General features: G+C 37.3%; 1 protein-coding gene across 1 annotated transcript; it reads right to left on the bottom strand.

Annotated features, from left to right (window-relative positions):
- Positions 1-7,035: 7,035 nt before the first annotated feature.
- On the bottom strand, positions 7,036-9,444 carry LOC149388825 (putative acetyltransferase At3g50280). The gene is made up of 2 exons (XM_089624001.1): positions 8,554-9,444; positions 7,036-7,852 (listed from the first exon to the last, which is right to left on the bottom strand). Exons 1-2 carry the CDS (start codon positions 9,344-9,346, stop codon positions 7,290-7,292), a joined length of 1,356 nt encoding a protein of 451 aa, XP_089480127.1. The 5' UTR covers positions 9,347-9,444; the 3' UTR covers positions 7,036-7,289.
- Positions 9,445-14,001: the final 4,557 nt, after the last annotated feature.

Raw genomic sequence — 14,001 nt, 5'->3', positions numbered from 1 at the left:
GCCGAAATGATATTTTTTTATATAAAAAAAAGAAATTTGATGCAACTGCTTTGTCTTAGCATTATGCTACGTCACGTCATACGTCTTCTTGTCCCGTAATGAGAGAGAGAGAGAGAGAGAGAGAGGTTAACGTTTCCAAATGAGCAATTGGAAAAAGTCATATTTTAATTAAAATTAGAATAAATATCATTTTTACCCTCTGGACTCGTACCTCATTTACATTTCGCTCCCTGTACTCGAAAATGTTGCAAAACTTAACTCAGAACTCAAACACGTGTTACAAGGCCCCACTTCCGTCAGTATTTGAACGTTAAGTTTCACGTTTTGATGACGTGGCAAGATTTAAAAGAGTATAAGAGTATTTTATATTATTCTAAATACTTTTAATATTTAAATATTGTTATCGGATATATTAATTGCTATTAAATAATTAAATATTTCTATTATTCTCTCTCTCCTCTCTCTCTCTCGCTTTCCTTTCTTCTTCTTTATTTCTCTGCATTTATTCTCGGAATGCTTTGACCTGTTCTTTTCTCTGCTCTTCCCTGCAATTTCAAATGTCCGAAATCCAAAATCAATTTTTTCCCAACCAAAAAGCACTAGAATAGCTAAACCCATCATCATCACAACAATGAAATCGAGTTCTCTGAGATAGCCAAACAAACTCTGTGAGTCCCACTTCTTCATCGTCCTCGAATTCCTCGAGATGACCTTTCGAAGACTCAACCATCTCTCTCTCTATCTCTCTCTCTAAACAAAAATGAAAAAAAAAAACAAAAAGAAAATTCCGATGAACAGATATGAGAATGTGTAGCTCCAAAATTCCGGCCCGAGAAACGTCGCTCCGACTGGTCTGAGTATGCGATAAACCGCGCTTCTTCAAGAGAGCGAGTTTTGATTTGTAATTATTATTTTGTGTTTCTCTACTATTGTAACCCCCCAATCCTCTAAAAAAACAATATTTTCTATTTAATAATTATTTATGTGTAGAGGTTGCCGGAGAGAGCTTCGCGAACCCAGGAAGTTTCACAGACCCGAAGAGAGACGTCCAAAGTCGGATCTCGCCGATCCTCGTCGCGCGGTCCGAGAGACAGAGACGTCTCCGAGCGCCGCCCCTCCACGCAACACAGATCCAAGCAAGAAGAAGGCCGACCAAGTGGTGAAGTCCCGTCCACACCCACTAGTACAAAATATAGCATCAGGTGCGACTTTTTTCGCACCTGAAAGTGCAAAAGTCGCACCTGAAAGTACTTTCAGGTGCGACTCTAGATGCGACAAAGTCGCACCCGAAAGTCCGCACCTGATAATCCTCTTGATTATCAGGTGCGACTAGTCGCACCTGAAAGTCTTCTACTATCAGGTTCGCATCTGATGCTCTTTATCTTTTTAAAAAAAAATTAATATGCTGATTATATATTAATTTTAACCTAAACTAATTTTAACCTAAACTTAATTTTAACCTAAACTAATCACATTATTACAATTACTAATCAATTAACTAATTACAATTCCTAATTGATAAACTAATCACATTATTACAATTACTAATCAATTAACTAATTAACTAATTACAATTCCTAATTGATAAACTAATAACATTATTACATTATTACAATTATTAATCTTAATTTTAATTTCATTAACTAATTACAATTCCTAATTGATAAATTACAATATATCAAAACTAATTAAAACAAAAACAAATTTAAACTAATCACATTATTACAATTACTAATCAATTAACTAATTAACTAATTACAATTCCTAATTGATAAACTAATCACATTATTACATTATTACAATTATTAATCTTAATTTTAATTTCATTAACTAATTACAATTCCTAATTGATAAATTACACTATATCAAAACTAATTAAAACAAAAACAAATTTAAACTAAACACTAACCTAAACATATTAGTATATCACAAACTAAACTAATTACAATTTCACAATTTTACAAACTAAACTAAACTAAACATATTACTGTTTCACAATTTCACAAACTAATCACAAATTCTAAACTAAACACTAACCTGCAGAGACTCGGGACGAGGCGAGCGCACGGCGGAGAGTGAGCAGGGGCTGAGCGCACGGCGAGGTTCAAACCACAACCAAGAAATCCGAAATCAATCACCAATTTCAAGTCCTCAACATCAATAATCGGGTCCAAAGATCAACTAAACATAATCAATTGCTTAGAAATCATCCCGGAATCAAAATCCCCAAATTATGAGCTATAAACCCTAGCTCGAAAATCCATCCGAGAAAGAGACATCCTCACCTTATTCTCCGGCAACCACTCACTCCTTCCTCGGTGGTCGCTCTTGCTCCGGCGTCCTCGCGACTCCCGGCGACGTCTCTTTTCCTCGGCCTGAAGCGCGCGGTGGAGGATGGGTCACGGCGGCCACGGCGAGCTCGCGGCGGTGGCGCTCTGCTCGGCTGGGACTCGCGCGCGGTGGAGCTCTCTCTCGGCTCTCTCTTTCTCGGCTCCCACTCTCTCTTTCCCTTTCTCTCTTCTTTCTTTTCTTTCTTTCTTCTCTTTCTCTTTCCCGTGTCCTTTCTTTTCTTTTAAATTCTTTCCCATTTTAAAACTGAATGAAAAAATGAGGGGGAGAATTGGCCCGCTTAAAATTTTAAACAATCAGGTGCGACAAAGTCGCACCTGATACTCAAAAGAAAAAAAAATTAGCGAAATTTTTTTGGACTTCTGGTTGACAATCTGATGCGACTAGTCTCACCCGAAAGTAATTTAGATGCGACTTTTAGGTGCGACTAGTCGCACCTGATAGTCATGCGCATCAGAAAACTAAATTTGTAGTAGTGACCTGGGTCGCGCAAAGAGGGGAGCTCCGAGACCCTACAGTCGCGCGGACCGCAAGAAGAAAGCCGAGCACGAGGAACCCCGAAGAGAGGAAAAAGTCGAGCTCGAGGAATCCAGCGGCACGCCAGCGAGCCGGCCGAGGGGACGCGAAGTCGCGACCGGGTCCGAGACGGTCTGATCGCGTGAAGGAGATCGGAGCGAGGCCGGACAGCTGCGCGGGCCGTGGGGAGCTTCGGGGAAAGTGAGGAGAGAGAGATAGAATAATAGAAATATTTAATTATTTAATAACAATTAATATATCTGATAACAATATTTAAATATTAAAATATTTAGAATAATAGAAAATACTATTATACCCTTTAAAATCTTGTCACGTCATCAAAACGTGAAACTTAACATCCAAATACTGACGGAAGTGGGGCCTTGTAACACGTGTCTGAGTTGTGAGTTGAGTTTTGCAATATTTTCGAGTGCAGGGGGCGAAATGTAACTGAGGTACGAGTACGGGGGGTAAAAATGAGATTTATTATTAAAATTAAATGTTTCAAATTGTTTTTTTCCTAGGTATATAAATAAATAATTCATTAGGTGTCTAAGTGAGAGAGAGAATCTCATGTTTCTGAGTTCTGATGCTAAGAGATATTAATTCCAACATAAATAAGGATCGATCGGCTACAACTTGAAAAAAAATCACGAGAAATTAGGAGAGTTTGAGTGAAATTCGGATTGGCTTCCAAGGAGCGAACAGTACTGGTAGAAAAGTAAGCCTCGAAATTAAATTATTCATTTTATCTTTAATGAATTCCCTCATTTTATATGTTGAATAATTTTTATACTAAAATAAAAATAAAAAAATAAAATTCTTATTTGGCTCGTGTTTTTGAGCTTTCATTTTTTCTTCATTAAAGAGTTAGCAAATGTGAGAGAGTTTTAGGATTTCAAGCGAGAAAAACACCACATAGAGAGCTTTTGATCATAATGACTATGTGGAGCTTGGACGGTGCTCGACGACTATGACGACGTACAATACTGTTTTCTCTTCTCTCCGTTAGGCTTTTTCTTTCATCGCCGTTGTCGTTGGTCAAGAACAATTACTTTTTTTTTTTAAATGGGCAGTTCAATTTGTAATTATGAAAAAATCAACAAAATCTTATAAAAATGGAGGGTTTTGATATGTAAACGCATTTTAAGGTATATAATTGATATTAATTGGATTATTAAGGGACACTTATGATATTTCTAAAAATTATGGGAATAAATGCAGTATTTTGATTAAATACATGGGAGAGATATGATATTCTAATAATTATAATAATATATGCTAACTCTAATTTGTGGCGGGTAAAGAAGTTATGCAATTATGACTAGTGGAGCTAAATTATGAATTCTGAGAATGATTCAGAGAAATCAACACTTAAAAAATGTTAAGATATAATAATTGGTTTTGAGAAAGTCATATTTAATTTGAGATAACATGTTTTGAATTTATCTTCCTGGGCATATAGAAAATTAGGCTTGAAATGCTGGGAAGTAAAAGTTATGCATAAGTAACGATTTGGAAAAAAGACATTTGAATTAGATTGATTCAATAACTGATTATTTTCAAGGGTTAGTGTTTTCAAAGCTAAAGAAACTATTGGTGCTAAAAATATATGAATGGATTAATATGTTACAACTTGAAAAGTTCAAGACCATCACAAGTATTAAAAATAGAATGAACTAAAGATAACAATCCGGATATGAACTCATCGGAGAGATTGGTCGTAGTTCAAATTTTGAGCAGACCATTTATCGAAAAATTCGAATATAGACGAAGTTTTCGTGCTCAAAACCTTCAAATTAAAATGGATTGAATGATGTCATGATGGATAGCGAAATTCTCGTCGATAAATTGAACGAACGCCACAAAAATTTCGAGCAAAAAATTTTGATCTAGCTAGACGAAGAGAATTTTCTCTAAACACACAAACACACTTTTTTTTTAATATATCTTTTCAATCTGCTCATATACTTGAACTTACAAAACTATTTATAGAGAAGATAACTTCTCTTAAAAAACAACCATACATATTCCAATAACCACAAATTAATTAACAAAATAAAACCCCAAAATATAACCCCCCGTGAAATTAATCCACCTCAAGCAAAATGCAACTAATGCAAGAGAGGTTCTACAAACATAAAGAAAGACAAAATAAAAAAAAAACATCTCAAAAGACACCAATAAATAACTTAAATGTCCAAAATATTATTGAGGCTGTGGACTTTTCTTCTTCACCTTTTGATGTCCTCGTCATTTCCTCCGGATTGAGAAAGATTTACCCTCAAACCAAAATCTTCTCTTTTTTTTGTCACTTGTTGGAACATTCGTTTTTGGTCTTGGAGAACTTCTTTTGGAGAAGTGGTGACAAAGTGATGTCGCAGTGGTTGTGGCGAAAAGTGTACTTGTTGGTGAAGCCGTTGTGAGATACCTTCTGATTGAATTACCATGACCGTCCAAGTAGTAAATGTCCTACCTCCATCGAAACCAAGTCACAAAAAATCTCGTCTTCATACATTCTGATTTTAAACGGAACGATAACTTATTGGACAATCGTTACACCTTCACTGTCATTGAGCCAATGGATATTGTAAGGTCGTGAGTGGTTGATCGTAGACAAATCGAGCTTGTCGACCAATGCAGTACTAGCCATGTTGGTACAACTACAACCGTCAATGATCAAACTACATATCTTGTCCTTGATGAAGCACCGTGTTTGGAAGATTGTTTTCCATTGGTGGAACCATTATTTTGAAAGAGCTTGATCCCGTATCTTGTTGTTGGTAGGGCGTCTTCCAAGGGGTCTTTTCGGTGGTCTTGAAGGATAGATTGCTTCCTCTTCTGAATTGCTTCTCGATCGTATTTGCCATGTGGACCATCTCTTTAAGCTCTACGTAGTGGTGGAGCTCTACTTCGTTGGAAATGTCGACATTGAGCCCGGCTAAGAATCGAGCCATTGTTTTCTCTCGATCCTCCTCGATGTCGGCGCGGCTCATCAATATTTCCATCTCTTGGTATTATTCCTTCACACTCCGACTTCCTTGGTTGAGTCGTTGAAGCTTGGTATATAGATTTCTTGGTGATAATAGCTCGGCACAAACCTTTTCCTTACGATTGACTTCATTTGCTCCCATGTATCGATGGCGGGTTCGCAATTCTTTATTCTATTTAAGACCATTTGATCCCAGCAAACCAAAGCATAGTCATAAAACTCAAGGGACGTGAGGTTGACTTTGCTCACCTCGGAACAACGTCGATCGTCAAAGATCATATCGAATTTTCTCTCCCAATCGAGGTAGGCTTCGGGATCATTCTTCCCACGGAAGGGAAGGACCTTCACTCGGACGTGGGCTAGTTCGTCTTGATTTTGATTTCAATTCGGCCGTAGCTTCTTTCCGACCCCCGATTATCGTCTTTGTCGTCATTTTGGTGTGGCGATTGTCTTCGTCATTGTGCTCGACGTTGATAGTCTTGTCGATGGAGTCAATATTCGCCTTGGTCATCACTCCCAGACTCGTCGGAATGGCAGAGCACATACCTTGGTTGTCTTCTCGCGGTCGGCAGTTCGAGGTGGTGAAACTTGTGGTGGTGCGGGAGGTCGTATGATGGCTTCTTTGAGGATGGTGAATCTCATATTCAGATCTTCAACCAAGCTTTGAAGCAAATCAAAATTCCTTATCCCGTCATCGTTGTTTCCATCGTGAGACATTTTTTTAATAACTATTTCGGAGAAAAACAAAAAAAAATCTGGAGAAATAGTTTTATGGAGAAAAATGTTCCGGAGAAAAGTTGTTGTCTAGAGAGTGTTTTTTTTTTTTTTTTTTTGAATTGCTTGATACAAAAGAAGAAGAAAAAACATAAAAAATAGAAACTAAAATAAAAGAAATCACAATTAGTGTGCAAATGGAACCTTTATAGAACTAGGCTCTAATACCACTTGATATGAACTCACCGCAGAGATTAGTCGAAGTTCAAATTTTGAGCGGACTTTCTATCGAAAGGTTCGGAAGTAGACGAAGTTTTCGTGCTTGAAACCTCCGAATTATGATGGATCGAATGATGCTACGATGGATTGCAGAATTTTCGTCGATAAATCGAACGAACGCCACAATAATTTTGAGCACAAATTCTTGATAAGTTATAGATTAAGAGAATCCTCTCTAAACACACAAACACATTTTTTTTTTTCAATCTGCCCATATACTTGAGCTTACAAAACTATTTATAGAGAAGATAACATTTCCTTAAAACACCCATAGAAAGAAAAATAAACATCTCAAAAGACACCGAAAAAACACCAATAAATAACTTAAACGTCCAAACTATTATTGATGCTATGGACTTTTCTTCTTCACCTTTTGATGTCCTCATCAAATCCATTTTATAGAAAATTTGAATCTTTGTCAGAATTTTTCAAATACAGATTAGGACAGAGACTGCGTGAAATCTGGATCCGAGTCCAAGGTACGAAGAGTCTGCTGGGAAAGGTAGGCCTCAAAATCAATACTTCCCTTTTCGAAGCCGGGAAACACAGAGAGCATCCCGTCAAATTTCATTCGGGGGCCGCTGAGCAAGGCGATAGGTCTACCCCACCCGAAATCACAGCCATAGACATCGAACCACGGCGAACTTCCGGTTATCAATTTGTTTGCGATACGAAATACGTGGCCCGACACGTCGGGGCTCTCCGCCCATGTCTTCAAGTGTCTTCTCACTTCAGAGACCGTCTGTGAAGCGATGGCCTTTTTTAAGAGAAGTGATGCCGCGCCGAGCCCTCCCTGGACAATCTCTCCGGCAGTGGATTTCGCCATCACCCCCTTCACAGCGTTCCCTAGATACTCTTCTGGTAGATTCTCGGCTAAACCTATTCTCTGCCTTAACCCCACTGCCAACCCACAAATGACGACTTCGTCTGAGGCGAGGCATCGGCTTTTGGTCACTGAGATCCATATATGAGCGATCACTGCTTGGAGCGACGAAATCTCGACTGCGGGAGGAGAAAATAATGTAAAAAATAATTTCCAACAAAGGCAATAATTTAAATTAAAAATTTAACAGGGGCTATGAAATCAAAATGATAGAGTTGAAAATGCTTTTTTTTATTATTGAAATTTGAAATTATAATCGAATTTATGAGGTAGCATTTATGATTTATTCAGTAAAAATAAAACAAAATAATCATTTAAAACTAGATGATAAAATGTATGAAAAAAAATCAAATGGCTACCTTTAATAAAATTATAGCTCAAGTATTCAAGAATTAAAGAAACAATTCAATTCATGTCTACGCTTTCATGGTATATCACACATGCATCTTATTTTAGTAAGGGTTTTTTTTTTCTTTTTAATTTTTATGTTCTTTGATTAAATTTTAAATCATGAGTTTAAATGGGCTATAAGTCTAATCCATGATTAAAATTTTTGACGATTTATATAAGAAAAAAAAGTTATCACCTTCAAAAAAATATAATTATAGGGTAAAAATATTATTGAAATTTAGTAACATTTTAACTATTTCACTGATTTTAGATTTTTTTTTTTATAACTATTTTACAAATCTAGTACTATCAATTGAGCTATTGAGCTAAAACATCCTTTTATTAAACGCATTTGATATATGTTAAATAGTTAAAAAAAAAAAAAAAAAAAAGCATATTTATAAATTTTACATACCAAAGGAACACGTACCTTTGTCTCTTACGACCTCAGCGTTGGCTCTGGCCTTCAGTTCCGCCAGTGAAGCCTTGCTGAACCGGAAAACCCTTCGCCGGACATCAGTGAGGGTGGGCACCTTGACGACGGAGCCGAAATCTAGCAAGCGTTTCGGAATGCGAATTGGAAGATCAGCGATACCTTCGAGGAATCCTCGGCTGAAGACACAGTGCTTCCGGGGAGCGTCGAGTTCGGCCCCGTCGCGGGCGATATCGGCCCAGGTGCGGAAGAAGTGCCATAAGAAACTGCCGTCGGCGACGCAGTGATTCATAGAGCACGCCACGAAGATGGCGTCGGCGAGTTCGGTGACTTGTACGGAGAGCAAAGGAAGTTCGGAGATGGCTGCGTCGTGGTTCAGAACATGGTTCATGGTGAAGAAGGAAGCGATAAGCGCTTCCGGAATGTCCGCCGGGTCGAGAATGTCCGCCGCCGAGACTCTGCCGTCGGCGGTGGCATGGACGAACTCGGCTCCGGCAGCGTTGCAGTCGATGAAGAAGGACACCGTGTCGTCATCGTCGTTGTTGTCGACGGAAATGAGGCGGCCGGCGAGAGGGTAGAATATGTTAATGGCGAGGGCAAAAGAGTCTTTTAAGGGCTTTACTAAACTGAGTGTAGTTTTAGTCGGAGGTTTGTGGAAGAGGAGGCCTCTTTGCATGTAGTTTGAGGAAAGTGGAGGAAGATCAGATGGCCCCAAATCTATCTTAGTACCTTCATCGTCACCCCTCAGTCTCTCAGGTCGGATGGTAGTCTTCGAGATTATGAGGGTCATTATTCTATCTTTCTCTCTCTCTCACCGTTCAGATAATTTGTGCAAAGATCACTGAAAACTATCTTAGACGTGAGGGTCGGCCTACCGTAGGAAAGTAAAGCCTCGTTTTAAAGAAGGCTGACGAACAAATTACCCTTTTATATACATAAAAAAAAAAAGCTGCTTTAAGTCTTTTTAAATCAATGAACGAGCTGTAGACCCCTCAAAATCTGATATTTCTGACATCATCAAGCCTGTTTTTTCATTTTCTCTATATACTTTATATATATAGCAATACCATTTGACAAATATAAAAAAGCTAACGCTTCATTTCTCCCTATCGTTGACAAAAAAAAAAAGAATATTAAGAGTTATTTTCCAAGAAAGGAATAGTTCAATCGAAATACTTGATTACATTAGATTATTTTTCAAATGCATGAATAGTTTATAGACTATTGACCGTTCTGTGACGATTGCGTCAACAGGGAGATGGGAGAAGTTTTTTAAAGTTGAAATTAATAAAATCTTACTTGAGGTCAATTGCAATGGATGAAGAAGGATTTGGTGTCGTCATCATCGTTGTTGTCGACGGAAATGAGGCGTCTAGAGAGAGGGTAATATACGCTTTTGGCATGGGCAAAAGTGTCTTCTAAGCAGCTTATTAAACTGTGTGGTGGTTGTGGTCGGAGGTTTGTGGAAAAGAAGGCATGTATGTAGTTTGAGAAAAAGGGTCACTACTACTATAAAAATTGGAATAAACGACGGTTAATAACCGCTATTTAAAGCTTCTACAACGGTTTATTTTCGTCGTTGATTTCAATTTTGTCTCAACTTACCCTGACAGGTCTATTTCCGTCGTTTAATATTTTTTAAACGACGGTTTTTTCCATCGTTTAAGGCTAAAATTGGGAAGCTGTAATGGAAAAATAATTTAGCAATTTTTAACATCCGCGATAGTCTTTTTCCGTCGTTGAAAGTGCTAAAAAACGATATCATGTTGCGACGATATCTAAATCTGCCGTGACCAAGGCCTATTATGTCGCGACATAAACAATATAGTGTCGTGACAAAATATATATACAACGGTTAATAACCGTCTTTTAATCACCTTGTCGCAACGAATATTTTCGTGTCGTGACAAAATTTAGTATAATATGAAGAATAACCGTCATTGAAGATTTCTATATCGTCGTGACATGATTTTTCTTATGTCGTCGCGTCGTTTTTAAGAAAAATGTCACGGGTATTCCACTACGGTTATTAACCGTCGTATAATATTTAACCCCCGCCGTGATGTGAATTTTGTCCGTCGTGATGACCTGATGTGAAAATTTACGGAGATCCCACGACGGAATAATACCGTCGTGGAAGATACCCCTATCTATTTTAGTACCGTTCAATCTCTCAGGTTTAGTGGTTGGCGTCGAGATAATAAATTGAGATCATTATTCTCCCTCTCTCTCTCTCTCTTGTTCGCTGAGAGACACACTGATTTTCTGCCCAGTGCCAGAATTAACTTGCAATATCTATTTAATTAAAAATTATTATTATATAATATATATATATATATTATAAATAATGTTATACATATATGTATATAATATTATATATATATATATATATTTATATCTTCTCGCGTTGGTTCATGCTTGGTGCGATCCTTTAATGGATTGTTGAAAATCACATTTAATATGTAAGTTTGTTCTCTTCTTCTTTTTAAATACAACAATGATTTTCATCAGAGGCATCATCGATCGCTAATGTGAGATAGATGGTGGGGCCGCTCACATGCAGGTGGGTCCCACCTGTATTAGTATATCAATGGTCAAATATATATTGGTACGCCTTTAAATATCGTTTTTACTTTCGAATTACCGTGGATGTAAAATGATGATGAACTTTTTTTTTTTATTTTATTTTATGAAAGTTTTCTTAAAATTCGAATTCATAAATTTGAGAATATTTTCATTTGTTTTATTAGTTTTACTTTAAAATTTGGCGATATTTATGATTTACGTAACGATTTTAATAACTTTTTAAAATGAAATTTTAGATATACGTTAGTTAAATTTAATAACTAAAATACTTATACTGATTTAAAATCATATTTTCTTGGGCCGGTTAGGTATCTAGCCCAAATTGACTACCACTTTTAAAATTCTAGCCCAACTATCACAAAATTTAAGTAACTAGCCCAATTCACAACCAAACATTATAATATTCCAATACTACCCTTCGTTCAAATAATACACCGCCAAAATTCCAATCCTCTCACCAAACAATCCAACGAAGCCTGTAGTCATAGAGCAAACTCAAACCTCCTTTGAATTCGCTCCATTGAATTTCTCGTCCAATCAATCTCACCAAACAAGTAACGATTTTACGCAAGCTTCACCACCACCGCCGCCAAAGCGAAATACGGTGCCGATTCTGGCGTGGCCGATCGCGGCGGAGCAGCCGCTGAACGCTCGGAATGTGACGGAGGAGCTGAAGATCGGAGCCAGGGTTGTGGAAGCAGAACAGGGGAGGATCGCGTTAATCCATTACGACCACGACGACGGGGATCGGAGCCTCGATGCCAGCGATCTAGGTCTCGATCAGCCTCACCGTGGACCACCGCACCACGGCCTCGACCGAGCCTTTCCCCGGGAGGATCGCCTCCCCGAGCCTCCTCTCCGCCGGGCCCCGACCCACTCCACCACATCCTTCTTCGCCGGCCCAAACATCAAACTCTCCGGGAACTCCACCCGACCGGACTCCCCCGCGCGCCTCTGCAGCTCCGACGCCGCCGCCAGCCTCCGCATCGCCGCCGCGGACCTCGCAGACGGAGAACAGGTCGGGGAACTCCTAGACGTCATCTCCGAATGATTTTGGGTTAGATTATTCATAAAAATGATAAGTAAATATTATTTACAAATCGCCGTTCGATAGTAAATAATATTTACAAATCGCCGTTCGATAGTAAATAATATTTACAAATCGCCGTTCGATAGTAAATAATATTTACCATTTGAAAAAACCAAAATACCTGTCTCAGATTTGGCCAATTCCATGATTCAAATATAGACATACAGAATTAACTGAACCCTAGACGTCATCTCCGAACGATTTTGGGTTAGATTATTCATAAAAAATGATAAGTAAATATTATTTACAAATCGCCGTTCGGTAGTAAATAATATTTACAAATCGCCGTTCGATAGTAAATAATATTTACCATTTGAAAAAACCAACATACCTGTCTCATATTTGGCCAATTCCATGATTCAAATATAGACACACAGAATATATATTCCAACGAAGTCGATTCTGAACAATATAAGAAAAATATATGAAAATCTACAAATCGATGATCCTAAAAATATATTCCAACAAAGCCAAATCGATGATCCTAGTTGCATAATCATGTAATCAATTAAAAAAAGCTAATTCAAACCTGTAGAAGAAATAGGAAACGCAAATCCTAGGAAGAATCTAGAAATCGCTGCCGTGAGATGCAAATCGCCTATTCTCTTCTCGTGCCGTGCTCTGGAAGAAAAAATCGCCGTGAAATTGATCGGAGGAACGAAATGAGGAAGAGAGTCAGTTAAAACAGTTTAAATGAAGGGTAATTTTGGAAGAATGAAAAATATGGGCTATTTGCCTAAATAAATAGATAGTTGGGCTATAATTTAAAAGCCACCTCTATAAGAAGGCTAATTGTTTACAAATCTCTATTTTCTTTACATGCTAAAAAAATAAGTAAATTAAATAAAACATATAATAAATTACATTAATTAAGCACAAAAACTCATCACGCTACATAAAACATACTACCATGTTATAGTGTGAATAATTGCAAAAAAATTACAAAATCAAATAAAATAGTGGAAATTGGGTAGCTGGTTTTTGTAATTTATCTTGAAAATAACATAATTAAGTTTTCACTACGAAAATAGTTGTATTTAAGTTGTAAACAGAAATATTTTTTTATGTTCAGTGAAACGTTTTGAAACGGGTTCGTTGCGTTATACCTTGTGGACTGGATTGGTGTGCGTGTTGTTGGGGAAGTGAGTCACCGAGTGGCGAAGAAGGGGTTGGTCATTAGGGATTTTCGGGAAATAAAGGCCTTTACTGATATTGTCGATAAATTATTACCCAATAATGGCATACCTTTTTTTTTTTTTTTTTTTTTTTTTTTTTTTTTTTTCCTTTCTTTTCTTATTTTCCTCTTAATAATTTCCTTTGAGTGAGTATTTTAATAATGTAATTTTTGCGCTCAGCTTTATGTTATTTTGTCTCTGACCCTACAAAAAATAATTTCCTCGCACTACTTATCCTTTATCGCCATCCAAGAACGCAACGCAACACAACGGTCAAAATAGTCTCCTCCTAAGAGCATCTTTAATGGTAAGCTAAATGTCATATTAGCTTATCATGATACATAGTTCTCATTGGTTGAAAAAAATGGGACTCATTTTTTGTTAAGCTAATGGTTAAGCAATTTGCTCTATATAGCTAAATTGCTAAGCTAAATCAATAGCTAATATGCAAAACAATGGTAAGCAAATAGCTTAAAACTTTTGCTATTTACTAGCAAATTCCTCAAATTGCTAAGCAAATGACCATTAAAGATGCTCTAACGACACCTAACCTCACATACACAATATTTATTCCATCTATATATAGTAATTTAA

This window comes from Urtica dioica, chromosome 8 (genome assembly GCF_054948205.1).
Source record: "Urtica dioica subsp. dioica isolate 48M chromosome 8, U.dioica_male_clone48M_v1_H2, whole genome shotgun sequence".
In the NCBI taxonomy this organism is placed as follows: Eukaryota; Viridiplantae; Streptophyta; class Magnoliopsida; order Rosales; family Urticaceae; genus Urtica; species Urtica dioica.
The sequence above is the reverse complement of the archived record's forward strand: the minus strand, read 5'-3'. Positions and strand labels throughout refer to the sequence as shown.

Bases quoted from the DNA above. Each gene is read 5' to 3' on its own strand.
- LOC149388825 (XM_089624001.1), bottom strand. From the start codon at position 9,346: ATGACCCTCATAATCTCGAAGACTACCATCCGACCTGAGAGACTGAGG. The intron at 7,853-8,553 runs GTACGTGTTCCT...CTCCTCCCGCAG, and splicing joins TGAGGTCGTAAGAGACAAAG to TCGAGATTTCGTCGCTCCAA.